A 21,156-nucleotide genomic window follows, 5' to 3' on the forward strand; every position below is an offset into this window, starting at 1 on the left:
TGCTGCACGACTGAGCCATGGTATTGAAAATAGGCACCAAGGTTGGGATCATCTCAAATTAAATCTTGTGGTTTCTAGTGACTTATTTGTAAATCACAAATAGATTTATTATTTGTGATTTCTCTGTCCTCCAATGAGCAAGTTTCAATCCCATAATAATCCTGCGAGGTAAGATAAGTGAAGAGAGTGACTTGCCCACCAAGGTCTTAACAAAAAGGAACTAGGATGCAAGAAACATAGAGAACTGTTGGATCAGACCAAAGGCCCATCTAGTGCAGTTTCCTGTTCTCATAGCGGCCAACCCTACGCCCATAAGATGCCAGCTAGGGCATGAGCACAACTGCACTCTCCCCACTTGTGCAACTGGTCTTTAAGCCTCCAACACGGGTGAAACATAGCCGTCATGGTGAGTTGTTGATAGCCTTATACTCTAGTCATTTTGCTAAACCACCCAAGTTGGTGGCCATCCAGTTCCTTCAACTACACCACACCTCAACTCACTACTATTGGGGATACACTTTAGTTCACTGGTTCTTAATATTGGGGGGGGGAGGGGTAGGAGTCACATGCCCCTTTGAGAATCAGATGAAAGCTATAGAATGATCCTCTGCCCAGAAAAAAAAATGCACTTAAAACACATACACATTTTGCATACAGTTCATTTTATTGCATTGGAATTATCTGTGGAATGCTCTCCCTAGAGAAGCTCGCCTGGAGCCATCATTATATGTATTTAGGCGCCAGGCAAAAACATTCTTTATCCAGGCCTTTGGCCATTGAACAATCTATGGCAGTGGTTCCCAATTGGTGGTCCTCAAACCCCAGGAGGTCCATGTAACCCGCCCAGCGGATCCATGGCACTATTCAAATAACGAAACTACTACGGTACCCTAGAGATAAAATTTTCAAAAGTATGGGGTCCATGGCTTGGCTTTTAAAAATTGAGTTCTGCAGTACTTAGCTAATTGGGAATCACTGGTCTATGGCATTTTAAATGTTTGTGGGGTGGGGGACTGTTTTTATGATTTCCTGTTACTGTTTTATTGTCTTTTATTATTATGCAATGCAAATTATGTTTTTAATGTTGTACACCGTCCTGGGATCTTCGGATAAAGGGCGGTATATAAATTTAATAATAATAATTGGAGCGGGTTCACTGAAGCCCACTCAGACCCACAGACTCCACATTTCAGAGCTTCAATCCTACACCCCCACCCCCACCAAGGAAGGCGGAGAACACGTGTTTGCGAGCGGGCGCGCGCCCGGCTCAGCCAATCGGGGAGCTGCGTTGGGGCGGCAGCTCCGCACTGAGGCGACCGACGCCCGGCGGCAAACCCCGGATTTCACGACCGTTTGCGAAATGGCGCCCGTTTCTTCTTCTGTTTACCCCGCTCCCCCCACTCTAACCTGGGATTGGGAAATGGAGGGCGGGAGAAACCCTCGCGTTGTAGAGCATGGGAGGTCGAAAATTTAGCATAGGAGGGGGAAGGAGGGTGAGAGGAAGCCCCCTTCTGCAGCGCCCTCACAACGGCAGCATCGACGGTTATTTTGGCCCCCCCCCGCCCAATTTTCCTGTCGAGCGCGCGCGCCGTTTCTCTTTTTCTCTCACACGCCGGGGGGTGCGGGTGGATGGGGGGGGGGTAGGAGAAGGAGGGGGGAATAAAGGCGCGACTTTCCCGCCTCCTTGGCACACGCCCGGAGCTGCTGGCTCTCTTTCCCGCCTCCCGGGAGCGGCGAGGGAAACAGCCAGGCAGCTGCTCCCTCCTCCCCGCGCCTGTGGCGGCCCTTCCCCGCCTCGCGCAGCCCTCCGGGCCGCCTGCCAGCCGAGCCTCCCCTCTTCCCTCTCCCCCCCTCCCCGTGTGTGTGTCGAAAGGACTGACGGAAAGATGGCCCCTCCTTCTCGCTCCCCTCCCTCCTCCCTCTCCCCGCCTCCCCCGCCAAAGACGAGGCCGAGCTGGTGTTTTTCCACTCAGCAGGATGGGTGATGCTCGGCGCTCGCTCATTAGACAACAGACACGAGAGGTCAGGAAGAAAGCGCTTATAAATTACCGTTTCCTCCCTCGCAGCCCTGTTAGTCCGCCTTGGCACTCTCCCCGGGACACACGGGACAGACCCACGGGCAGCTAAGGCGCTGGACAGATACCTGGTCAGAGGGGTGCCGCTGCTACAGGTACCCGAGGCTCCTTTCCGAGGGATTTTTTTGATAGAGATATACTGTATATTATTACATATATATTGGGAGAGCAAAGGTACACAGGGAAGGACCCAAGCTCAGCCTTCGCGGCTCTTCTTTCTCTCTGTCGGTGGCTCCCTTTTCTTCCTTTCTTCCTCGCTCTCCTTCCCTCTCTTTTCCGCTCTCCCTCGTAGCGTTCTAGGAACAAAGGGAGTCGGAGGCATATGGATCGCCTCTTGTCATTGCTGGAAAACGGGGAGCAACTCTGAAGAAAAGAAACGCTTCTTCCTCCTTCTAAGGGGCATCCCTCAGCCAAGGTGGGATGCAAGAAATCCTGGCATCAGGGGGTCGGGGATTTTTTTGGCCAGGTTTCACCGTAGGCTGAGAAGCCCACCTACCCACCCACCTTCCCTTATCCGACCCCCACCCCTTTCCCCCGTCCTTAGAGATTTGTATTTGTCCTTTTGCTGTTTACTTTTAGGATGCATTGCTTCTGTGCTTTTTTTTTGAGAGCGGGCGCGCGAGCGCATGGCGGTTTTCCTTTTGTCTTGTTCCCCCCCCCCTAAAACGTGCATGCATGTGCACCTTTCTGGTTTGGCTGTATGGGGTCTCTCAGCAGTTGCCGCCGCCGCCGCCCTCCGACACCTTGTGTTAACTTTGAAATAACAGATACTGTAGCAGCTAAGTGGAATTGTCTGCTGGTGCGGTTAATGCTTTCCTCCTGGTTTTAGTGCGTTTTCTGCCTTTGTGTGTGTGATGAGCATGTGCTTGTTCCTCCCCACTCCCTTCCTCTTCCGTGCAGTGTGCGGTTAAATTATATTTAAGCAGCGCTGTTTTCTGCCACTAAAAATCTGCCAGAAAAGGCAAGCGCTAGCACTGCCACACCGTTGGTGTACATCTTTAACAGGACTGCACTTGCCCCCTTGTGCACTGGGTCATTCATTTTCTTTGGGTTTGGAGTGGTGAAAGGTGAGGGATTGTGACACTCTTAGAAAGTTTGCTGGCAAGAACCGAATCTCTGGCACACTTCAGTGTCAATAAAGTGATTCTGGATTTCCACCTCTGTTCCTGGGATCAGAAGGCAGCACTAAGGTGATGAATATTCATCTCTGTGTGTGATCGTTTAACAAAAGGGAAGGATACAGACTTTTGAGGCAGCACCATCTAAATTTCCATATAAGAGCATGAGGAGGAAGGCACTTTGCATACGTGTAAGGATCAGCAGATGGCCAATTGAGGATATGCTTCTCTTTTTATATGTTTTGTTAAGAGGAGAACAAAGTGTTCATTACCTATACAACCTGCCTTTTACCAAGGTGAATGTCTGAACTAGACATTCTTATTACTGCTGTTGCCTAATGCTGAATGCTTTTGGGAGAAAAGACCATTATCTTTCATACAGACCTTATCTCTAAGTATGCTTTCTTTAAGCTTACTGTCTTTAGTGTTCTAAAAATAAGTAATATATACTGTGAAATGAAGAGCCAGGTGTGATGGTGAAGAAATGTGATGGTGAAGAAACAGAGCTACCTGTTTTGAAATCTTGTACGTCCTCTTGTAGCTCTTCCCAATGTGGATATAGAGCTTTGCTTATTTTATTTTTTTTAAAAAACATTCATAGTGACTAATTTTTAACTGTATCAGGAAAGGCATTAAGGAAGTGTGCCAAGAAAATTCAGTTGTGCTTAATGGGCTCTTTTGGTATCCACTGTACTTTCTTGTACCTCTGTGAAGACTGTCTTAAGGGTTGGGCTGAAAGAACCAAATAGGTTTGTCATGTTAACAGGCTATGTAATTTGGAGTTGCTGCTGGCTAAGATTTTGGAATCTCTTATTTTTAAAAAGGATATTTTGTTTTTAGTGAATGACCATATTAAAAATGTGGTGTTATTCATGCACAGTGTTTGAGGGGAGGGAAATACAGCCCAGTGTAGGCCAGACCTCTGTGTCCTTGGCAAATGATTTTGTATGTCTAGATTTATATTTGAGGAAATAAAGATAATCTCCTCTAGCACCATTTGACTTTGGAATGTGGTGGGAATATTTTCCTGAAAGACAGTGCTTGGAAACTGATCTTTTACAGTAGGGATGGATTTTACTTTGTACCGGAGATGAGCTAGTCATTTACTGTAATAACAATGTCATTTACTTAAGGCAAATGCTGAAGGTGAATGTACAGTTCAGAGGGGGAAATTATATGTTTGCAGTAGTGGTCTGTTTCCCTCTGTTTTCAATTTTACCTCATTCTCATTTAATCTTCCCAATATTGATCTCTCTTCTTTTTTAAATCTGTTGCTCCCTTTTGTTTTTCACGCCTCCCTCTGCCCTCCAGTCACCTTCTACCCTCTCCCCCAAGGTCTTTCATTTTCCTTTCCCACTTTCCTCTGCACTAATCTCCTTATAGCACTGGCACCCAAGAATGACATAACCTTTGGCAGCCTGCAAAAGCAAGTGTGGCAAATAACATCCCATCCTGTAGGGGGCAGTATGTGAGATTGGACCAGCAAAGACATCATGTTACAGAATGATAATGGGTGGGTGGGTGGGGAATAGGTTGTTGCTTTCCCCCCTGGGCTATATCATGTGTATGCTCCAGTATGCAAACTTAGACAGAATTATCTTCAGAAATCTCTTAATTGCATTGGATAGAACTGTTTAGTTCCAGGATGAGGCCTATAGAATATTAGAGCATTAGTAAGTGAACAAATGGCCGGAAGTCTTGGTCTTTGAGCTGATCATAAAATGAGCAGCTTTGGTTAAAGAGATATAAGCAGGAGATTTTGGTATAAAGCTGAAGCAACTCTCCTAAGGTTAATTTACATTGGAGTAACTCGGAGTGCAATGTGATGATATCATTTAGGTTTTTTTGTTTTTTGTTTTTGCCATGATGGAATAAAATATCATTAGATTCTTCTGTTCCTCTTTTCTTATGGGAAGGGGAGGATGGACTGAGACATAAGAGTCTGATAACTGATTAATGGGGGAAATGAAGAAATGCCTGATGAGAATACTAAAAATAGGTGAATGAGATATAGACCTGTCAGAATCGTGTTGCTTCATAAGGGCTTGGGTGAACCATAAGCTTCTCTCTCTCAGGGTTATTTCAGCAAAGGTTTTCCAGTCCCACAGTGACTTCTCAAATATGGCCCACAGGGTACAGAGGGCAAAACTACACATGACTTTGGAGCTGTGTGATTGGAACTTTGAATGTTTTATTTTCTAATGTAATGTAACTGAAGTGAGGCTGTCGATTGGATTGGTGAAGCAGCACTTGGGAAGTCTAGTCACCCCTTTTCCCACTGTACCATACTTCAGTCAAAAGCACACATCCTATGCTGTTGCTTGCCCTGTGGTGGGAAATAAGGGCACTATAAAATGTAGTATTGTGAGTGATGTGGTTTTGTGCTTCGTTTTTTGGTGCAGTTTTTAGTTTGATCACTTGTTTAAATCATTGGATTATTGTTATTTTTTATGTTTTGCATTTCTGTTTGTGAAAGCTGGTTTGAGCACCTCCTTTTGTGGAGGGGGAAAGTGGGATATATATAGCCTTCATTTTGCCTCCCAATATTTTTTGAGGCATTTAAAACTGCTGTATCTAGAAAAGTGTAACTAGAAGCCTTTTGTTGAGTAGAGCCTACATGTTAGAATGTCAGGATAGGCATTCATGCTCATAGGTGGGTGGCTAAATTGTGACATGGTTGCACAGAGTATCAGAGTTTGTTACATTTCTGGACAATAGCCAGAGAGCTGCTGCTGCTGTTGTTTAGTCGTGTCCCCATGGACCAGAGCATGCCAGGCACTCCTGTCTTCCACTGCCTCCCGCAGTTTGGTCAAAGTCATGTTAGTAGCTTCGAGATAGAGAGCTACCGGTATTAGGTTCGACTATTGAAAGGGGCCAAAATCACCCCAAACCCTGGAAGTAGCCCATGTCTTGAAGTGTGTGCTAGTGTTGCACCGTCTCACACTTTGTGCTTGACTCGTGGTGCTTTTGCCATAAAGATTGCCTGTCAGTGTTCTAATTGATCATTACACTTGGAAATGGGAAGGATTTCCCCCACTTCCAGGCTGGTGAACGTGGTAGGAGGGAAGTGATTGCCTTCCCTTGGAATACATGGATTGGGTTACTTGTCTGAGCAGCATCATGTTGTGAAAATGTTCTGTACTTGCTTGAAGGCATCATCACTGTTATGTTTGCTGCTTCTCTGTGCAGGTGGCACATCTACAAAGTGAGGCCCAATTAAGACACAGCAGTAGGGGTGCTGTTGAAATGCATCTGTGGAGTCGGGGCTCCACACAGCTGCTTTAATGTCTGCAATCAGCTCCCCACATGTATCAGTTGGATTGTGTGGTCATCCCTCAAGTCAGCAACAAATCTTTCTAATATCTATCTAAATTCTACTTGTCATATCCAACAGAAGAACATTTTTGTTTTCAGTGTGGTAGTGTAAATGACTCTGTGAAGTAATTGATCTTCAAGAAAATAATGATGTGGCATAGACAGGCATCATATTGCTATTATGCCCTGGGGAGGAAAGAGGTTATGAAATATCCTATGATACAGATCTGAGCTTGTATATAATTTACTAAATCATAAATTCAGGACATCTCAGTAGGACAAGACACTTTCCCATTACACAGTGTTGAAAGTGGCTAGCGTTGTTTTGATAAATGTCTGTAAATTAATGTGAAAATGAAACTGTTCTACGGAAATGGTTCAAGATGCTGCTAGTCTTTGATATCAACTGATGATCACATGACTTAAGTGCTGAAGCAGTGAGATAAGATACTGTGCTTGACACAAATGGTGGTGAAATGGTAGATGGGATGTGGAGCATCTGGATGTTCAGATCCAAGTATTTAAGAATCCTGTTGCATATGGCTAGTGTTGGTTGCGTAGGAAGGAACCCAGATGCTGCCGTTCCTGTTGCATATGGTAAGAATGGTTGGAGAGGAAGGAAGGAACCTTGTTGTTCTTGCTCTTGAAAGAATGTTATATGTTGTTTATTATATAGCATGTGATAACCCAAAACAAAACAAAGCCTATACTAGTACTTATCTTCCCCATATAGAATGCCCCTCTTGCTACCCTGCTACCATAGAAAAGGCACACACACACACACAATATATATGTGAGTTGCGGGAGAAGACGATAAAAGTTAAAAGGACCACTAAAGAATTTTTTAATCAATAAACTCAAAGTAGTTACAGGATTGTGAAAACAAGGTCATGTAAAGCCATCTGCATCCTGCAAATGTCATGTGTAGCATGATAAGCATATAAGCATTAACTCTATAACGTTTCTGTAAACATATGCTTGGTTCTCCCCACTCCCCTTCCTTCCTTTGAACCATTTCAGTGGAGGTGGCAAGGGGTGGGTGGAAAGGTAAGAGATTTGGGGAGGGGGGCTAGTGTCCCGAGAAGGAGTCCCTCCCTCCTGCTCAAACCTCCCCCTGAACAACTTCTCTTCAGAAAACTGAGCAGGGGGAAGGCTAAAGACTGTGCTTGGGGAATTTATGATCTTGTGCTGGGAGACAGCGCCACCTAAATGCCCTATTCCCCTAGTAACCAGGCAGGAGAGCAGGAAGTGTCCCTGTTTAAGGGGGAGGAACAGTTCTTTTGTGGCATCAGCAGCCTGCCCTCAATTCAGATTTCTTTAAACACCTAAGGAACAGAGGAGAGAAGCCTGAGACAATGGCTGCTGATGTCACAAGGGCATTCTTCCCCCCCTACCCTTCCACCTGTAGCTAACATTGGAACAGGGACAGGCTGCCCAGAGGAAGGTGAAGTAAGGCAGAGACATGAGGTAAGGATAAAGGCGAGGCAGTGGGCAGAGGTAAAAGTTCAAACTCCCTAGTGACTGAAGAGGAAAGGCGGAAGAAAGGAGCTAGAAATCTGACACGGCCTGATCCACTCATTTAGCTTCATTGTTTCATATTTCTGCTTAACATTTATCTACAGAGCCTGCCTCTGTTTCATTCTATATGGTCTTTTTGTTCCCATTGTTGTAAGTCTCTCTGAGTGATGTGTATGCATCAACCAATGAACAAGCACCCCCAGCATTTATAACCGTTTTTAGATGGGGGAGAAATGAATGCTGACTATAGGGTGGGGGCCGTGAAAGTTCTAGCAAGGCAAAGCTACACAAAAGTGCCATGGCAGCAGGATGCTCCAGCTCTGCTAACCATCTTCCTTTCCACCAGATATGTAAAGTATTATATACTTCTGGGCACCCCCTCCTGGTGCATTTCAGTTTTGTCCCATTATTTTCTACTTCAAGCTCAAACATGATTCTAGCAGGGATTGATCCCCCCTTTGTGGCAAGTTAAAGCCTGTTCATATATGGTTTAGGCCAGCAGTCTCTGTATACTTCTTCCCCGTCTGCATCCTTACAAAATTAACTTTGCTTTGCTAGTGCAGCTGTGAATGTGAGCTTGCTTTGTAGATGCAGCTTGCCTCAAGACTTTTGCTTCATAGAAGCACTGCATGTGTGCCCTGTCCCTAACTACTCTTAACGTTTCAAGCAGAGGCTGTTGTCTAATCCCAGATAAAAGCACTTTCTGCTGTTAAGGGCTGCTTTACAAATAATCAGTTTTCAGAAACATATACACCAGTGCCAAGGTCTCCAACACATATGTGTATGGTGTGAAACTTTCATTTGCCATTGTGTAAGATGTGCAACTGTCCTAATAATCACAAGAGACAATGCACAGGTATGCCAGTCTCTTCAATGGGCTGGGAGCCTTATTGAACTTACTGCAGCTTGTTTAAATCATGTTAAATCTATTTGTTTTAAACTACAGTAGTACTTATAAGTGTTAAATATTTAAAAATGATTTCTAGGGAATGAAATGTCTGAAAAACAGTGCCATCTATTCTCATTCAAAATGTGTCATGTACTGTAGCTCTGAACAAATTGGGGTTTGAATATTAATTATATTTTATCATTGACTTGTGACTTTCCTTTTAGAGCAAGTTGGCTTGTTCAACCAGAGGAAGTAATAATACTGGTTTTTTCAATGCTGAATTGATTATTTTAAATTATTGTTTATATCATTATTTTTAATTTTATTGTTATTACTAATGCAACTACTTTTAGTTTTAACAATATCATCATCACCACCCCACCACCATTATCATTTTACTGTAATTATTTTTAATTCAGAAAGTTATTCCAGATGTTGCAGAGGTTCAAGTTCTAAGAGCTTGCAGTAGCTTAGACTTAAACATATTTTCCACCTAAAGCAAGTTATAGAAAGATAAAAATAACACCAAGAGCTACAATGTTTCAAGGTCCACAGAATGAGAAGCCCAGCTCTGTGGCTTTGTGATATACCATTGTGTTCAAATTATTATTAATTCTTTTAGTTTTATACACACTGCCAAGTTTAATAGACCTGTTAAACTGTTGAAACTGTAGAACAGGCATCCCCAAACTTCGGCCTTCTAGATGTTTTGGGCTACAATTCTCATCTTCCCCGATCACTGGTCCTGTTAGCTAGGGATCATGGGAGTTGTAGGCCAAAACATCTGGAGGGCCGCAGTTTGGGGATGCCTGCTGTAGAATAACTGCACATTCCCACATATATCCCCTTGCCAATAGAAACAAAGTGTACTTTTAATGGGCAAGGAGCTCCTAGCCCACCTGTATAAATTTAGCTTTAGTTTGGCATGCACAACAAATTTTATAGTAGTTAACTCCAGTTGTAGCTGGAGGAATTTGTTTTCTATAAGTCTGCCTTCAGACTTAATGAAACCCAGCTTTACAGCTGCTCAGCCTATATCCAAGCCATGGTTAAGTACACAATAGTTTGACTATAGCATTGAAACTACACTTCAGGCTGATGTTGTGTATACCCCAAACATTTAAAGCAAATTCTCCTCTACCCCCAAATAATCCTGGGAATCCTGGAGGTATTTGTTAAGGATGTCAAGAATTGTGCTCTGTGAAGGGTAAACTACAATTCCCAGGATTCTTTGGACAGGTGTGCTTTAAATGTATGGTGTGCACTTGCAGAAGTGACTCAACTACACCACATCCTGCCTTGGTAAGTACAGAAGAGGTGTTTAGCTATTTTAAAAGAATACACCTAGGCAGCTTATTTTCAGTTAGAGACTGTCAGGACATGAAATACACTTTGTTACTATCTCTACTTCTTCCCCATCTCTTGCAGAACTGCACAAATTCCTTAGCACAGATTATTTTAACCCTTGCTTATAGATAAGACTTCAGGCTGCTACCAGAATGTGGGCATTAGAAGGGACACTTTAGTAGAGGCCTGTCAAATTTGCAGACTTTAGGACAAAACTGCAGACTTGGGGAGAAATTTGATGTCCCGGTACTCTTCAGTCTCTGATCCCATTCTCTCTTGCCTTCCAGTCCACCCTCTCATACTTGAGCCAGCTCCTTGCCCTATGCTAGCAGAATCTGCTATAGGAGGCAGAGAGGGTATTTGCTTTGCAGGATCTAACTAGGTCAGGGGTCAGCAAACCTTTTCAGTAGGGGTCCAGTCCACTGTCCCTCAGACCTTGTGGACTATATTTTGAAAAAAAATGAATGAATTCCTGTGCCCCACAAATAACCCAGAGATGCATTTTAAATAAAAGCACACATTCTACTCATGTAAAAACACCAGGCAGGCCCCACAAATAACCCAGAGATGCATTTTAAATAAAAGGACACATTCTACTCATGTAAAAACACACTGATTCCCGGACTGTCGCGGGCTGGATTTAGAACGTGATTGGGCCGGATCCAGCCCCCGGGCCTTAGTTTGCCTACCCATGAACTAGGTAGTTGAGAACCATTACAGAGTTCTACTGATCCCTGTGTACCTATTTGCAGACTAGATCTCTGGCAAGAAGAGATCCAGAAACACTTGTTGTGCCCCAAAGGCAGAAATAGAGTTCAGTGGTAGAGCACATGCTTTGGAAGCAGAAGGTATGAGGCTCAGACCCCGGCATCTCTAGATTAAAAAGGACCAGGTAGAGGGTTCTGAAAAATACTTCTTCCTGAGACTTTGAAGAGCCACTGCAAGTCAAGAGTGCATAATACTGGGCTAACTGGACAAACTTACCTGGTGTCAGGCAGCGTCTTATGTTCCTAAGCTGTTTTCCAGCTTTTCATTTTTCAAGACTAAAAGATCAGAGTCCCTACTGTAGGCCACAGAGGACCTTCAGTGCTAGAAAATGGCTGTAAACAATGGAGATCCTAGACAATGATGCACAAACAAATCCCAGGAAAAGTGATAAGCCTTCCTGTCTTGCTGCAGGATCTTAATTTTTCTGGATCTTAAGTTTGCTTTTTGAGACAGTTTGCCAGAATTTCATTTTTTTTAAAGGCTGGCACATTCTATGAAAGATTAAAGCAGAAAATTAGGGAGGAGCAGTTGCCTGGTAGTGCAGACTCTGTTGTTATCTAGAGTTCTTAAACACACATGTGGCATTCATATCTGGCAGGATTATGTCCATAATATTCCCTCCATTAGCATCTTATTTTTTGTTTTGTTTTGTTTTTTTGTTTATTTTATTTTATGTTTTCTTTTTCTGAAACAGGAAGAGAAAATCCATTCTGGAGAGACTCTTCTTCATGTAAGTGTTATTAATGCTCGTTAATGAAAATAGCGAAATATTAGCAGTGCAGTTCAAATGTTTCAGAATTCCAAATGTTCACCATCTGCTCATAGGACAGTATAACTGCTTGCAGAAAATAAGCTACTGTCATGTAGTGATAAATACTCAGCATTAACAACAACAACAACAACAACAATAATAGAGGGTGGGAACTACATAAGAATTGGGGCTGCTGGACATGGATGTCTGCTTCCTCTAGCAGAGCTGCCTCTTACTCCTCTGTATAGTTAAAGTGATCTGTGATCAGAACATGTGCACAGATAATCCCATTCTGGAGCAGTGTTTTGTTTTGCATATATTTAAACAACTTTGTGAAGTGGGGTTCCTATTGTTTCAAATTTACCAAATAGTGGTTGAGAGAGCAAGCAATCTGGGCCAAACTAGAAATGCTGCTGTTAGTAGTAGTAGTTATTGTTGCTGTCGTCGTAGTAGTATTAATAGCCAACAACTTCTGACTTGAATTTGAAGTTTGACAAAAGTGCTGGGTTTCATGTGAACAAGTAGGTAACTGCTATTGCCCTCATTTTAGAAATAGATGAAGAGCAATCAGCACTGCAATCACAGGTACACTTACTAGCGAGTAAGTCGTTTCTCTCTCTCTGAACTACATGGGACTTACTTCAGAGTAAATATGCTTAGGATTGCACTGTAAGAGATTTCTCCAAGGCCATAGAGCAAATCAGTGTTTTCCTGCTGCCATTCCTGTGCTGAAATACACTTTGTTTTTCTTGGATTATATAACATAATCCAAGTTAGTATTTGCAAAGTTGGCGTGTGCATTTGTGCGTGTGGCCTCAGATAGTATGTAGATATTGTAAGCTTTTTCTACGATTTCTTGGCATTACTTGTTGACAGCCATGAATATAAGTATATATAGACACTTACCAGTCCTCTTCCCCTTCAAAGAACAGCAACAGGATGCAGTCAGTCTGCTGATCTATGTATCACAGGGCAGTTTGAGGTCTGGCAAACTATTTATTTACATTAAAGTGACTCACCCTGGATGAATGAGCAATAGTCTTAACCACTAGGTTGTGCTAGAGAGCCAGTCCCAGCAGCCATCAATGTTTTTTTTTAAGTTGCATTATGCAACTCCTTTTACTAAATGTTCCCTTCCTCTGCATGAGCATCATTCTCAGACCAAATGGAGCAGCAGGTTGCGGTAAAACAGTTACCGGTATATATTCTGCTCATGGACTTTGCTTACTTGCAAATTTTGGCTGGTTACTTGCAAAGACATTGTCTAAGCCCATAAGTTTGGGTACACCCACTGAGACTTTACACCCATGCACATATTCCCTTCTTAATACCGTGTTTCCCCCTTTTTAATACGTAGTCATTAAGTAAGCCAGGGCAGGATTTTTAAGCAGTTGTGAAATATAATACACCCCCTGAAAATAAGCCATACCTTGTTGCGTTCCTTTAGAGCCTCGGAGAGGCTTGAGACCAGGTGGGAGGGGGTGCATGAATTGAGCATGTCACCAGGCGAGCGGCGCTGGGAGCAACTTGTGCCGCTTTGCAGCTGCACAGGCCGGCATGGCGGGAAAAGGAGAGCGCTATTGTGTGTGAGCCGAGCAGCACTTGGCCCGGGTGAAGCGGTGGCTGCATTGTGCAAGCGCTCGCCGGGCAGGGTAGAGTTACACAGAGGGATGCGGAGGAGGGAAGGCACTCCCCCCTTCCCCATCCCTGCCAGTTTCCATGGCCTGAGGCTGAGTGGCGACGGGAGGCCCGTGGGTCCTTCCGCACCGCCGGGGCGACGGACGCCGGCAAAAGCACTGCTGACTCCTTCTGCGCCGCCGGAGTGTTGTGGGCTGCATGGCCCAAAGCTGAGCGGTGGTGGGAGGTCCGCGGGTCCTTTCGCGCCGCCGGGATGACGGGCGGCGGGAGCACTGCTGGCCCCTTCCGCCGGATCAAGGATGCGGCCTGCCGGGACGTTGCCCAGCAGCGCCGCGCAGAGCACCAGATCGAGTAAGCAGCCTGCAGAGTCAGCGCCCAGCAGCCCCGTGCTGGATTGAGGAGGCGGTGCTCCGTGCGGCGCTGCTGGGTGCTGACTCTGCAGGCTGCTTACTCGATCTGGTGCTCTGCACGGCACTGCTGGGCAACGTCCCGGCAGGCCGCTTCCTTGATCCGGCGGAAGGGGCCAGCAGTGCTCCCGCCGCCCGTCATCTCGGCGGCGCGAAAGGACCCGCGGATCTCCCACCACCGCTCAGCTTTGGGCCATGCAGCCCATGACACTCCGGCGGCGCGGAAGGAGCCAGCAGTGCTCTCGCCAGCGTCCGTCGCCCCGGCGGTGTGGAAGGACCCACGGGCCTCCCGCCGCCACTCAGCCTTAGCACAGGGGCTAAGCACAGCCTTAGCACCTCCCACCACCGCTCAGCTTCGGGCCATGCAGCCCACAACGCTCCGGCAGCGCGGAAGGAGCCAGCAGCGCTTCCGCCACCACCCTGGCGGCAGGGAAGGACCCGCGGACCTCCTGCCGCCACTCAGCTTTGGGCCATGCAGGCCAACCAGACCCAGCAGGCCGCCTCCGGGATCCGGCAGCAGCAGGAGGTGGCTTGCTGCGCGTCCCGAGCCCTGAGCCAGCAGGACCCAGTAAGGAGGTACCGTACTTACAGTAACAATAAAAAAAGACACCCCCCGAAAATAAGCCATAGGCTTATTTTCTTGAGTGAAATAAATGTAAGACGGTGTCTTATAATGTGGGAAACACGGTAGTAATAACCATGCCGTATCTCAAACTGCTTATAAGTTTCCCTTCAGTTTCACCCTGCATCAAGAGGGCTGCTGTTTGCGAAACACAGGACTAAAGAACCTCTTGGACACATTGAACTAGCTGCACAGCTCTTTTGAAAATTTGTCTCTGTGTTCAAAAACTTCATTAAACTTGTAAATTTAATAAAGGTAAGGATTCACTTAGGTTTAAGTTTTTTGTTTTGATGGAGCAGAATCTGCTTTGGAGAGGAAATTTTTTGCGTTCCTTTGTGGTATGGAGTCTGTTTTATATGACATTCTCTGTGCCCACTGTCCCTAACTCAGTGGCAAACTCAGGAATGTTAGGCCTGGGTAAAGGTCTAATAAAACAATAGGTTTTGGGTGGCACTGTGGGTTAAACCACAGAGCCTAGGGCTTGCTGATCAGAAGGTCGGTGGTTCGAATCCCCGCGACAGGGTGAGCTCCCATTGCTCGGTCCCAGCTCCTGCCAACCTAGCAGTTCGAAAGCACGTCAAAATGCAAGTAGATAAATAGGTACTGCTCCAGTGGGAAGGTAAACGGCGTTTCCGTGTGCCGCTCTGGTTCGCCAGAAGCAGCATTGTCATGCTGGCCACATGACCTGGAAGCTGTACGCCGGCTCCCTCGGCCAATAATGTGAGATGAGCGCCGCAAGCCCAGAGTTAGTCACGACTGGACCTAATGGTCAGGGGTCCCTTTACCTTTACCTATTTAGCTATAGTGCTGCCTTATCTTTGCATAACAATGGCTTCATGTAGCTAAAAGCTATGGTAACAAATGTTCTTTGTTCTTGTGGGGCTGAAGTACTGGTACTAGTTGAGCTGCTAGAATAAAAAGAAGCTTGTGCAGCACACTCTCCATAGGTAATCATTTCTGCGCTGAGTACCTCCATTTGTAGAGACAAATTTGATTGTAAACATATTTTCCCTTCAAGACATGTCCTTTTTTGCATGATAAACTAGCAGTGCATTCAGATTTAAGGGAACATTGTAAAATATTGTGATGAGGAAAATGGAAGAATTTCCTCCTTTCTGCCTTAATTCTCAACGGATGTGGGTACAGGTTTCAAAGATTTCCCTCCTTTCCTCTGCCTCTTGGAAGGTATGAGATGGCTGCCAGCCACACCATAGGCTAGCTTTTGCCAACTTAGTACCCTCCAGGGGTGAGAGGAGTTGTAGTTGAACAACATCTGAACATTGGTCATTCTCGCCAGAGCTGAGGGGATTTGGAGTGCCAACGCCATCTGGAGGACCCCAGGTTGGGGAAGGCTGCCAAAGGCTAACCATACATCCCAGGCCATGGTTAACCAAATTGGAGAAATGGACGATAGAACCCCATTTTGCACGTTTTTCCTACTACAGCGGCACTCAGTCCATTTGCATATGCCATCTTCTGCAATACAACATGTAAGGGTCCCAACTGATGCCATTTAATAAGGTGTTTCTCCATGGGAGTAGTGTTTAAAGTGATTCACTCACTGTCATTATTGTCACCTCTTGATCCAGCATTTTCCGTGCCTGGTAAACCTGATAGCAGTAATATTATGGCAACCGAGTGCAAGGACTTTGGTGATTAGTTAGGGGTAAAATGGTGCTGTCCAGAGAAAATTAAAGTTTACTGGTAGGAGTGGGAGAACTGGGATCTACTAGCTTCTTGGAGGAAACTCTCCCAGCCTAGACAGGCAAACCCATGAAATGAGGAGCAAACATAACATAGAATCTCAGTCCCCTTGGCCTCATTGGATGGCATAATTGGCCAGCTCAGTAAGGTGCATGGCCATGATAAAGAGACAGAGTTTCTAAACAATATCAAACCATCACCATTCCGATTTTCAAATGAGGGTTAGCTGCATGTGGATGTGCTGTGAATGTGCTGGACAGCAAAGCTAGTGAAGGGAAAGGCTGGATGCCTACATACCAGGGACCACTGAGATATGCAGGGAAATTGTGGGTCTTGTGTTTTTAAATGGCCTACTACACACATGCCTTCCCAGTAACCCTCAAAAATAGGCTGGAGACAGTGGTTTCACATGCTCATTGCCCTCCAGCTACCTTGAAATGTTAGCAACATAGAGCAGCACCCACACATGAGTTCTCAGCCCCTGGAGTTGGGAGGTAGGCTAAAGGCCAGTCTGGTGTGTATTTCTGTGCCCATCACTGGATTGGGGAAATGAATTGGCTTTGGAGAATACTCTGTTCTGATTACATTCCTTGGGCTCAATTTGCTCTCTGCAAAGGGGCATTTAACCTGCAAAATGTAATGCTTCCTCATTGTGTAAAGGTGGGGGCAGAGGAGGCGTTAGCGCCAAACTTTCCCCTCCAAGTTCTTTAAAAAGCAAGGAGGAATGCCATGCTGTGCTTCAGAGGACAAGAGAAAGGAAGAACAGGTGTCCATTCTCCAATCCTAGTTCCTCTACAGCCCTCTGCCTGAGCAGGGCATTTTCCTCCTTTTTGCCCTTTCCTTTTCCTTCTCACTCTGTGAATACCTTTCACAGGTCTACATGTAGAAAAGGGGAATGGGATATAACAACAAAAAAGGGAGATAAATACACAGAGTGCAAAAAAATGCCATGGGTCTTGATTTGTACACATATGTGTCTCATATGTGTACAAACCTGGGTGTGCATATAATATATAATAGTGTGCCCCTTTATTACCTGCTTAGGCATGTTATCAGTAAAGCGAAACTGGAAGTCTTGATGCTTCCTTTTCTGCATCTCCAGATAACCTGTGAAGACTCTTCTTCATATACATCTTTGTATACCTTTATTTTGCTCATAATATCTATAGTGTTTGTGGCTTAGTGCTTTGGCTTTTTGGACTGCTGCAGCATGAATTTTTAAATGGGCGTTAAATTTTCTCATGAGAGTTAAAACAGGCACATTGTCAAATACTAGACTTGTAAAAATGTACAGTAATTTTGGAACAGTATCCTCTTCTTAGTTAAGATACTTTTTCCTTTTTTAAACTTGACATTTAACAAAATTAAATATCGTACTTTGCAGCAGTGTTAATTTTGAGGGAGTAGTGTATAGCCCTTAATTATAAATACTTCTTAAGGCAGTTGTGCTCAAGTATTTCAGAGATGGTGGAATGATCTGAGCCTTTTCAGACAGAAATGCATTCTCAGAGATGGTCTTTGTCAGGAATCAGGATTGTTTTTTGAAGCAGGTCATTTCTTAGTATGGAAAGTGGATTGCTCATAGCTATCGGCAGTTTCATTTGTAACTAATGCTAAGAAGGAACCATCTTACTGTAATCATTTTGCGTCAAATACTACCATCATTCATTACTTTCTATCAGTGCCTCACCCTATGGAGGAACCAGCACTGCCCATCCACATTGAGGAGGGGACAGAAGTTCCAACGGGTGAGTGCAGCTAAGGTGGGATGCTTGTGAAATGGGGGGGAGGCATGTTTGTACATGGAGCTTGATGCCTCGTTTGTGTTTATCCATATGTCACTGAGAGTTCTAGGAATGTTATCTGCAAGCATTTACAACATTTTTGTGTCCCCCCCCCCAAATGTGCTGTGTTGGCAGTGCCAGTCCTCAGATGATCTACAGAAAAGTTGTACCATTGCCAGTCACCCACTATGTTTCTGCCACATCCCATCATTACATCCGGACTTTGCAGCTCTCATAATTTTATTGCCAATCTAAGGGGTGTGGACATTTCTAACTGTTCAGCTTGCAAAGAATGGGGTACACTCCAGAGTATGTGGTCCCATTGATAGGTATGTCTAAGTTGCCCTGGATTGCTCACAATATTTTACAAATATTCCAGTAGATGACATAGTTTTCTTTAATTTTGAATAATTGCTCTTTATTCTGTCTTTTCTGAGAAATTGTTTATCATAATGAACATATGCAGGGGGACATAGGAAGATAATAAAACCGACAAATGCTTGAAGCAGAAAAATGTTGTTTACCTGCTACAGAAGGCACACATATATTCCTCTACTTGAGGGGAGAATAATTCACCCAGAATAATTTACTGTTACAGCAGTTCAGATTAGATTTATTGGGCAACTTCCATAGTGGAAATTTGCTCATGCAACAGGACTGACACTATGTTTTCTCTTTTCCACCCTGCAGCTCCCCCCACTGCGCCCCCAAAATCTGCTCCAGAAGATTCCCCAACACACCAGAGCAGATACTGGGGCCATGGGGCGGGGGGGGGGGGGGAGGCTGCAGGGGAGAGGAGAGAGGAATGGAAGCTTTATTGTAAAAGTTGACACTCACTGCATTGAACCTCACCCTTTTGTTTAAAATCTTGGATCACCTCATTGCAGTCAGATAAGGATACAGTGGTACCTTGGTTTACAAACACAATTGGTTCTGGAAGTCCATACTTAACCTGAAGCGTACTTAACCTGAAGCGAACTATCCCATTGAAAGTAATGGAAAGTGGATTCAATCTGTTCCAGACGGGTCCGCGGAGTACTCAACCTGAAGCGTACTTAACCTGAAGTATGAGTGTAATTGGTTCTGGAAGTCCATACTTAACCTGAAGCAAACTTTCCCATTGAAAGTAATGGAAAGTGGATTAATCCACTCCAGAGGGGTCCGCAGAGTACTTAAACTGAAAATACTCAAACCGAGGCGTACTTAAACCGAGGCATGACTGTACTATCAAAATGAGGAATGCTTTATTCTGAATTTTGATTGAAAGCACCTTTGACTTCCTTAAAAAGTAGCACAAAATCCATGTTTATTGAAAACTGCTGTCATCCCCCCCCCAATCCCTCAGGCTTTGTCGTCTTTCCCTGTTCTGCAAGCAAACTGGAAAAAACATGCATTTAATTTTATTTTTTAAAGGCTCATTTTTATTCTGTTGTTTTGCTTTTGTAAAGATGTTGCCATAGCAAACTTCATTCACATCCCCATAGCATTATTATTAGTAGTAGTATGAAATCGCAAACATTTTCCACTTGGTCATAGTTTCATTTTTCTGCCACAAGGCAAAAGAATAACAACTCAAAATGCAATGTACATATTAAAGGTTGAGTGACCATAACCATGGATATCCATTAATTTTATTCAGACTGGTTGATTTGTACCCTCCTCAAATTAATGTTGTGGTTTTGCATGCTTGTGAAGTGCAAAAAGTGTGTGTGAGATTAACACAAACTAAATATAAATAATGGTATCAAAAGCATTGTCTGAAATCAGTGGCAACTAATAGAAGAGATAAACAATTTCTTTCTGTCTTTCTTTCTTGCTTTCTTTCACAGTAATTTTCAGTATAGGTTTTTACCACTTCTTGGTAAGAATGTTCAGTGCAAGTAGGCTCCATGCACCATGACAGAGCCGGACAGTTCTTTTTCTTGATTCTAGAAATGATTTCACATTCACTCAAGTGAAACTCCTAACTCCTAACTGAAGTCAAAATTAAAATCAGTGGCTTTGTTGCTGTTGTCTATAGGTGAAAGTGTAGGTTAAGTTCTCTGTTTGCAATTTCTGCTTTGCAAAGCATGATGCTGTATATAGAAGTGGGCTGCATGTTTCGGTTTCTTAGAGAAATGAAATGCTTATTTTAACCCTGATCTGATTAGCCAACAAAAGGATTTGCAAATAGCAACAGTGTAGCATTTTCTTGTATCTGATTGCCAGAGTTTTTGTTGGTAATAAATATTGTGCTGAAAATAATTTTCTGATTTATGAATGGATCTTCTATCGCACATTCTTCAGGAAAACTGTTAAGAATCACACAGAATGGCTAGTGAGTTATATGACCCCAAGGTTATACGCAAAAGATTTGGAATTTGGAAATAACTGGTAGACCCATAAGTATAGTAAAATATATTCCTATTACAGAATCATTTTAACTATAAGAATAAATGTTTTCTAATCTTAAATGCCTATAGACATAAAATGCACACCTATGCATGTAGGCCCCATTGACTTCTAATTGGGACTTGCTCCTAGGTGCATATGCATAGGATTTCAGATACACAACACACACACAGGTCATAGGCTCCTCTACAACGAGCTTCCTTACTAATCCAGTGTTTCCATTCAGCTGTCCATCCTTCCTACTCCCTTTTCCCAAGATTGTGGAGAGTTTATAGCATTGCTATCCCTTGGTCCCAAAGGATTTCCCTGGCTTCTTCCCATATAAAAAGGATTGAGAGATGCCAGTTGGCACACTTTCTGACTAGGGAGGGGAAGTTGCAGTGGAGTGTGTGCCTCAGGAAGGAGTGACAGGTGCTCAGTTGGGGCAATGGTCATATGTAATAGATGACTACTCCCTCACCACTTTGAGCATATCTGTGTCACAGTCATAAATTGTTGTTGGGCATCATGGCTTTAGCCAAGTGTTATCTTACTGATGCTGACTGTTGGTGATCCTCGAAGTGCTTTTTCTAGGATTTATTTGGATAGGGTTTAAGGTCTTTAAGGTGCTACTGAAGGAATTTTTTTATTTTGTTTCGACTCAGACCAAACACGGCTACCTACCTGTAACTGGAATAATTAAATTAGTCATGATGCTGTTGATGCATAAGAAAGGAGGTGGGTTGATGAGACTGGAAATCAGAAGAGAAAGTGTCTTGAAGCAGTAGCAGGGACTCACTTAGCATGTCAAAGGGCACCCTATGAATCCTACTTGCCTAAAATCAGGGCA

General features: G+C 44.1%; 1 protein-coding gene across 12 annotated transcripts in view; it reads left to right on the forward strand.

The window, feature by feature from the left end:
- Nucleotides 1-1,967: 1,967 nt before the first annotated feature.
- Nucleotides 1,968-21,156, forward strand: part of SLC6A6 (solute carrier family 6 member 6) — a 61,033-nt gene continuing 41,844 nt past the window's right edge. Inside the window, exons 1-3 of one of the 12 annotated variants that reach the window (XM_088663282.1) lie at nt 1,968-2,022; nt 11,725-11,760; nt 17,835-17,900. In XM_088663282.1, the coding sequence (XP_088519408.1) occupies nt 17,846-17,900 (55 nt within the window). In that variant the 5' untranslated portion in view covers nt 1,968-2,022; nt 11,725-11,760; nt 17,835-17,845. Of the gene's footprint in view, nt 2,023-2,085; nt 2,491-3,031; nt 3,266-3,418; nt 3,589-7,934; nt 7,976-11,724; nt 11,761-17,834; nt 17,901-21,156 lie in introns of those variants that run through there. The other 11 variants (XM_035106505.3, XM_088663283.1, XM_088663284.1 and 8 more) reach the window with 11 other exon arrangements.

Source organism: Zootoca vivipara, chromosome 2, assembly GCF_965207765.1.
Source record: "Zootoca vivipara chromosome 2, rZooViv2.hap1.1, whole genome shotgun sequence".
Lineage (NCBI taxonomy): Eukaryota > Metazoa > Chordata > Lepidosauria > Squamata > Lacertidae > Zootoca > Zootoca vivipara.